General features: G+C 43.5%; 1 protein-coding gene across 1 annotated transcript; it reads left to right on the top strand.

Moving 5' to 3' along the window:
* Positions 1 to 1,281: 1,281 nt before the first annotated feature.
* LOC311138607 (cadherin-20-like) lies at positions 1,282 to 6,745 on the top strand (the record flags this gene model as incomplete). Its single annotated transcript, XM_084173365.1, has 5 exons — positions 1,282 to 1,465; positions 2,369 to 2,490; positions 2,761 to 2,878; positions 5,692 to 5,943; positions 6,216 to 6,745. The coding sequence occupies 5 exons, from the start codon at positions 1,282 to 1,284 to the stop codon at positions 6,743 to 6,745; spliced, it is 1,206 nt and encodes a 401-aa protein (XP_084029491.1).
* Positions 6,746 to 8,152: the final 1,407 nt, after the last annotated feature.

Here is an 8,152-nt window from a genome sequence, read left to right as displayed (position 1 = left end):
AGAGGAAGGAAACCGCTCAGGGATTTCACCATGAGGCCAATGGTAACATTAAAACAGTTACAGAGTTTAATTGTTGTGATAGGAAACTGAGGATGGATCAACAACATTGTAGTTACTCCACAATACTAACCTAAATGACAGAGTGAAAAGAAGGAAGAATTAACAGAATACAAATATTCCAAAACATGCATCCAAAACAAGGCACTGAATTAATACTACAAAAAATGTGGCAAAGCTATTCACTTTTTGACCTGAATACAAAGTGTTATATTTGTGGCCAATACAACACATTACTGATTACCACTCTCCATATGTTCAAGCATAGTGGTGGCTGTAATCGTTATGGATTGGGGAGTTTTTCAGGATGAAATAAAATGGAATGGAGCTAAGCACAGGCAACATCAGACACAGGGAGATTAATTCACCTTTTAGCAGGACAATAACCTAAAACACAAGGGCAAATCTACAACCGTTGCTTACTAAGAAGACAGTGAATGTTCCTGAGTGGCCAAGTTACAGTTTTTACTTAAATATGCTTGAAAAGACCTGAAAATGATCAACAACCAATTTGACAGAGCTTGAAGAATTTTGAAAAGAATAATGCTCAAATGTTGCAAAATCCAGGTGTGGAAAGCTCTTAGAGCAGGGTTCCCCAACTGGCGGCCAACGGGCTGAATTTGGCCCGTGGGTGGTTTTATAAATAATAACAATTTAAAAAACACTTTCATTGTTGGACATAAAATACTATAAAAACAGCTGGAAATCAGCTCCAAGCGATTTCCCATGCATACTAGAGAGACAGGTTATCATATACAAATGTAAGCAAGGTTTGAGATTATTATGTTTTAGTCAAACATTATATATGTTTGGGCTTCTTGCGGTCAATTTGCAGTCTACAAATTATTTGTAATTGTGTTATGGCCCCCCAACCATCCGCTCCAGAAAAAAACTGCCCGCGGCTGAATCTAGTTGATGATCCCTGTCTTAGAGACTTACCCAGAAAGACTCAAAGCTATAATCGCTGCCAAAGGTGATTCTAACATGTATTGACTCAGGGGGTTTAATACTTATCTAATCAAGATATATTCGTGTTTTATTTTTCAGAACTTTCTACAAATGTTAGAAATGTTCTTCCACTTTCACATTACAGAGCATTTTGTGTAGATCGCTGAGAAAAAAATGACGATTAAATCCATTGTAATCCCACTTTGTAACACAACAAAATGTGGAAAAAGTCAAGGGGTGTGAATACTTTCTGAAGGCAATGTATATAGATACTAGATGAGTGTTACTCAACATTGCTTACCCTTGTTTACCTCTGTCACCAGGTATTCCATAGAGATGACCACTGACCTGGGGAAATATTTCTATATTGACATCACTTCCGGGGCGTTGATGACGGTGCTGGCGCTGGACAGAGAAGAGCTATCCTGGCATAACATCACCGTCCTGGCCATGGAGATGAGTACGTCACACACACACACACACGCACGCACACACACACTGATACTGTTCACACACACCTATAGTCCGAGTCCCAAATGACACCCTATTGTCTACATAGTACAAAATAAGTGCACTATATAGGGAACAGGGTGCCATTTGGGACGAAGCCACATACAGTATACTATATACACACACATCTGGTTAATTTTGAATGAGGCTACATTACCATATTATATTGTGTGATAATATAAAACAGACTTATACACAGCGGGTGTATTGAGGACCCAGGAGAGTCACCTTCAGTCCCCTTGTTTTAGTTTTAGTTTGTTTGGAATGCACACTAACGAGGGGAGCTTTGTTTAATTAACGGCTTCATTGAATAAACTGCACCTTAATTGGGTCAAATTGGCACATATGACTCATTTGGTTATCAGAAGGGGAGGGAGGGAAATGGAGTGGGACAGTGACAAAAGATATCAGAGGAATAGAAATTAGCCAGTGTGGTGGAAGGACTGTGTTGTAGCTGTAGGCCCCAGGGAGAGATGGAGGGGGAGAGAGAGAGAGAGAGTTGTTACTTGGAGTCTACACACACACACACACACACACACACACACACACACACATGCAGCGCAGAGAGCCATTTACCCTCAGCAGGAGAGTGCCAAAGTCAAGCTATTGATTGATCAATTGTTTGATGAAAGCTGAGAAAGTAGTTACTGCCTGCTAGCATTTCCATTGCCAATTACACAGCTGATTAAGGTATGCAAATAGCCATTTTGGAGAATAACTGAATTCTAATCTTATTCTGAGAGACCATTCTGAGTATTTCATCCTAGTCGGTCTTTCGGCATCGGCTAGTGTGTGTGTGTGTGTGTGTGTGTCTTATACACTACCGTGTGTGTGTGTGTGTGTTTTCTTCCAGATAACCCCAGTATGATCGGGAGTGTGTCTGTAGCTGTGAAGATTCTGGACGTGAATGATAACCCTCCATCGCTGACACAGTACTTTGAAGCTTTTGTCTGTGAGAGTGCCAAGGCTGGACAGGTACAGAGGCACACACACACATACACACACACACACACACGGAAGATACACACGCAATACCTAAACAGAGGCAGACCTGTGATTTTATCATATGAAAAATTATTCAAAATGATTGCAGACTGTAAAGAAATACCTGCATAATATGAATGTCTGTAATATGAATTGTATGTAATATATGTCAGTTTCACTCACAACCTGTCTCAGGATCACTGACCTAACTGTCCCTCTCTCCCATCCCCTGACTGTTGTCTTGTTGTCTGGTGACCTAAGCTGATTCAGACAATGACGGCGGTAGATCCAGATGATCCTCTGGGAGGTCAGCACTTCTACTACAGCCTGGCACCAGAGGCTGCTAACAACCCCAACTTCACCCTCAGAGACAACCAAGGTAAAAAAGGCTTTTTTATACAGCAGTAAAACCCACATCACTACCTGGACATGGATTTTTTGTAACACTCAACACCATTTTCTGTTGACATAATTTCCCTTTTGCCCTTAATTATTTAGAGTCTAAGACGTTGGGGGGGGGGGGGTGCTGACATGTAATTGTTTTTAAATGGTCATACTATGGATCATATAGATATTTGATTTTGAACTTTAGTACCCCTTTAGATATCCAAAAAATATATACACTGCTCAAAAAAATAAAGGGAACACTAAAATAACACATCCTAGATCTGAATGAATGAAATAATCTTATTAAATACTTTTTTCTTTACATAGTTGAATGTGCTGACAACAAAACCACACAACAATTATCAATGGAAATCAAATTTATCAACCCATGGAGGTCTGGATTTGGAGTCACCCTCAAAATTAAAGTGGAAAACCACACTACAGGCTGATCCAACTTTGATGCAATGTCCTTAAAACAAGTCAAAATGAGGCTCAGTAGTGTGTGTGGCCTCCACGTGAATGTATGACCTCCCTACAACGCCTGGGCATGCTCCTGATGAGGTGGCGGATGGTCTCCTGAGGGATCTCCTCCCAGACCTGGACTAAAGCATCAATGCCTTCCTCTTGCAGGAACTGCTGACACACTCCAGCCACATGAGGTCTAGCATTGTCTTGCATTAGGAGGAACCCAGGGCCAACCGCACCAGCATATAGTCTCACAAGGGGTCTGAGTATCTCATCTCGGTACCTAATGGCAGTCAGGCTACCTCTGGTGAGCACATGGAGGGCTGTGCGGCCCCCCAAAGAAATGCCACCCCACACCATGACTGACCCACCGCCAAACCGGTCATGCTGGAGGATGTTGCAGGCAGCAGAACGTTCTCCACGGCATCTCCAGACTCTGTCACGTCTGTCACATGTTCTCAGTGTGAACCTGCTTTCATCTGTGAAGAGCACAGGGCGCCAGTGGCGAATTTGCCAATCTTGGTGTTCTCTGGCAAATGCCAAACGTCCTGCACGGTGTTGGGCTATAAGCACAACCCCCACCTGTGGACGTCGGGCCCTCATACCACCCTAATGGAGTCTGTTTCTGACCGTTTGAGCAGACACATGCACATTTGTGGCCTGCTGGAGGTTATTTTGCAGGGCTCTGGCAGTGCTCCTCCTGCTCCTCCTTGCACAAAGGCGGAGGTAGCAGTCCTGCTGCTGGGTTGTTGCCCTCCTACAGCCTCCTCCACGTCTCCTGATGTACTGGCCTGTCTCCTGGTAGCGCCTCCATGCTCTGGACACTACGCTGACAGACACAGCAAACCTTCTTGCCACAGCTCGCATTGATGTGCCATCCTGGATGAGCTGCACTACCTGAGCCACTTGTGTGGGTTGTAGACTCCGTCTCATGCTACCACTAAAGTGAAAGCACCGCCAGCATTCAAAAGTGACCAAAACATCAGCCAGTAAGCATAGGAAATGAGAAGTGGTCTGTGGTCACCACCTGCAAAACCAGTCCTTTATTGGGGGTGTCTTGCTAATTGCCTATAATTTCCACCTGTTGTCTATTCCATTTGCACAACAGCATGTGAAATGTATTGTCAATCAGTGTTGCTTCCTAAGTGGACAGTTTGATTTCACAGAAGTGTGATTGACTTGGAGTTACATTGTGTTGTTTAAGTGTTCCCTTTATTTTTTTGAGCAGTGTATATATTTGATGAAATATAGATTTTTGCCTTTACTACTAAAGCGCATTGAAACTAAATTAATAATACATTCATCATTGGCAAAAAGGGACAGTCAAAAAATAAATAATAAGAAACAAGGTTTTGAAGTGTCTGTCCTAAATCTAGGAGATATATATTTTTTTAAACGTTTTTCGCCTACCCAAAAAAGTTCACTTCATACTTCCATTAGTTTTTTTTAAACCGGTACCGGTTACCTTCAGACGAGTTCCGTGACACTTGTGGGGGTCATAGAGCAAAACGGAGAACACCATCGTGTTCGTGAGAATCTCCCCTTTCCACAGAGTTTAGTTTGAAGCCCAAACATTTCGGACGCTACCAAACAGAGGTTGGCACATCGACGGTACCGACTTCAGACGAGTCTCCTGAAACTTGTGGGGTTCGTAGAGCAAAACCATAGAATGGCCATGCTAGTTTGTAGGTCAAACTGTTCGTGAGAAAAACAATTTTTGGGATGTCTCATTATCTGACAAACACCGCTCCTGGTAATGATGTAACATACACTGAGTGTACAAAACATTAGGAACACCTTCCTAATATTGAGTTGCACCCCACTTTTCCCTCAGAACAGCCTCAATTCATTGGGGCATGGACTCTACAAGGTGTCGAAAGCATTTCACAGGGATTCTGGCTCATGTTGACTCCAATGTTTCCCAAAGTTGTGTCGATTTGGCTGGATGTCCTTTGGATTGTGTACCACTCTTGATACACATGGGAAACTGTTGAGCATGAAAAACGCAGCAGCGTTGCAGTTCTTGACACACTCAAACCATACCCCATTCAAAAGCACTTAAATATTTTATTTTGCCCATTCACCCTCTGAATGGCACACATACACAATCCATGTTTCAATTGTCTCAAGGCTTAAAAATCCTTATTTAACCTGTCTTCTCCCCTTAATCTACACTGATTGATGTGGATTTAACAGGTGACATCAATAAGGGATCATATATTTCATCTGGATTCACCTGGTCAGTCTATGACATGGAAAGAGCATGTTCCTAATGTTTTGTACACTCAGTGTATATACTGTATCTAACTAGGGTCCTCTCTCTCTCTGTCCCCGATGTAGACAACACAGCATGGATCCTGACGCGGCATGGGGGCTGGTCTCAGCAGGACCAGTCAGTCTACTACCTTCCTATCTTTATCTCAGACGGAGAGCTGCCGGTCCAGACCAGCACCAGCACCCTGACCATCCGTGTGTGTAGCTGCGATGTGGAGGGCAATGTTATGTCCTGTAATGCTGAGGCCTACCACCTACCGGCTAGTCTGAGCAGAGGGGCGCTCATTGCCATACTGGCATGTATCTTCGTGTTGCTCGGTAGGTCAAGATCTTGTTCTTTTGAAGTGATTTTCTCCACTGCTGATCTGCTTTATACATACTTCATAAGCTACTGTATGTTCGTATTGTCTATGTATACAGTAACATCATATTCCACTCTATAGAAACCCTCTTTTACCATATCTCTGCTTCTTCTTTTGAATGTCTTAGTATGGTACACCAACTCAGTGAACTTACTGAAGCAACCATTAATAATCTTCCATATTTGGGGTTCATGTTGTATCTGACCATGTCTCTTCTTTCTCCACTAGTGATGATCTTGCTCATGTTGTCCCTCCGGAGCCACCGTAAGAAGCCCTACTTGCACGACGAGGAAGACAACGTCCACGAGAACATCGTCCGCTACGATGACGAAGGGGGCGGAGAGGAAGACACAGAGGCCTTCGACATTGCAGCCATGTGGAACCCCTGCGAGGCCCACCTAGTGGGGAAGCAACGTCAGGACATGCTTCCCGAAATCGAGAGCCTGTCGCGCTACGTTCCCCTTGCATGTATGGGCTGGCCAGGGAGCGTTTGTGTTGGTGGAGACAGAAATGTGCAGGGGTATGTGCTATCCAAGCTCCTGGAGGCGGATCTGGACCCCTGCGCCCCGCCTTACGACTCCCTGCAGACCTACGCCTATGAGGGCGAGGGATCGGTGGCCGAGTCCCTGAGCTCGCTGCAGTCTGGGTGTTCCAATACCGATCACGAGTATGATTATCTCAATGACTGGGGGCCAAGGTTTAAGAAACTGGCAGAGATGTATGGGGTTCTGGAGACAAACAACCCTCCCATGTGGTAGAGGGGAGGAAGGAATGAGAGACTCACCCCTATATACACACATCTTAGAGGAAAGAAGAGACCCAAACATAGAGAGACTCTGACTGAAACTGAGACATGTAGAGAGAAAGGAATAGAGAGAGAGAAATAGAGAGAATGAGTTTGAAAGGTGTGCTCGCTGTGTAACTGTAGAATTTGCGATAGCACCGCTGAGCATCGCCTATTCTCTATAGCCTTGGAAGCCCTGACGGCCCTGAGCTGTGTTGCTTCCTAGCTGTGTAGCTGCCATCACCACCCTTCCCCATCTCCAGGAGAGGCTTGAGAGGAGCCTGGACGGACTTACTGACTGACTGACAGACAGCTAGCGCCACAAGGCCCTCAAAGCAAAGGGCTTCAAAGCACACGTTAGTTAACTCTCTTGGCCGACCCAGGCCCTAGCCACAGGCGGCAGCAGCTCTTTGGTTCTAAGGGTCCCATTCCCCTCAGATGAACACAAGAGAGGGGAATGAGGGGGAAACAAGGGACTCAACATACGTAGCCTTACCTTCCTGCCCACACTTACGCAGGAGACAGCTACGAAATGCTGATGTCTTTTTTGTTGGTTTGTTTTGACGATTTTTTTGGTTAAGATTTTGCGTTTTGTATTCCAAGCCACTATGACAAAAAAAAAGAGAAGAATAAGATAAATGTTTTGATGACCTGTTTGTCATTGTTGTTGCAGCCATTTTGATTTATGAACTGCAATTTATTCCATTAATGGTAACTCCATTATGTGGCCGGCTCTTATTAATATATTTCTTTTTTCATGTGCTGTATTTATATTTCGTATAACTTATTTTGGGGAATCAAACAAACACTGGACTAGTGTTGGATGTTATCCCAAGGTTGTGGGATCAGCATAAAATATGTTCAAATATGTTCAAGAGTTATGATGTAACATAAATGTTTAAATGGTGTCTAATTGCAATTCTGTGTTTCAAAGACAATGTTTCTCCCAGCATTTCTCAGTGTCTTGTTTCAGACATAGTAAGGGAGATGGAAACTCAGTAATCCTCTTTGGATTTTAAGATTTATTTGTTAAATGTTTCGATCCATATTTTGTTAGTTTGAACCCATTGTTGTTTTGCTTCTGGTTAGGAGCATAACGCATGATCATGCATTCATCAGGACATTGTGTGTCCCAAATTGCACCATATTCAAAGTAGTGCACTATATAGGGAATAGGGTGCCACTTGGGATGCATACACAATCTTCAAACTCTTGTTTTGAGATGAACTGTCCATGATACCACAGTGGGACATTACAGTATCTTTATCTGAAATGGAGAATGGCCAGTTACCGTCAATGTTTTACTCATCACAAACATACCTGGATGAGTAAATCCAGGGGATGTATGATATGGTAAAAAGCATTTAATCAGGGTATCAGC

Source organism: Coregonus lavaretus (assembly GCF_964263955.1).
Source record: "Coregonus lavaretus genome assembly, chromosome: 2".
Taxonomy (NCBI): Eukaryota; Metazoa; Chordata; class Actinopteri; order Salmoniformes; family Salmonidae; genus Coregonus; species Coregonus lavaretus.
Note: the sequence above shows the minus strand (reverse complement) of the source record. Positions and strands in the feature narration are given on the sequence as shown.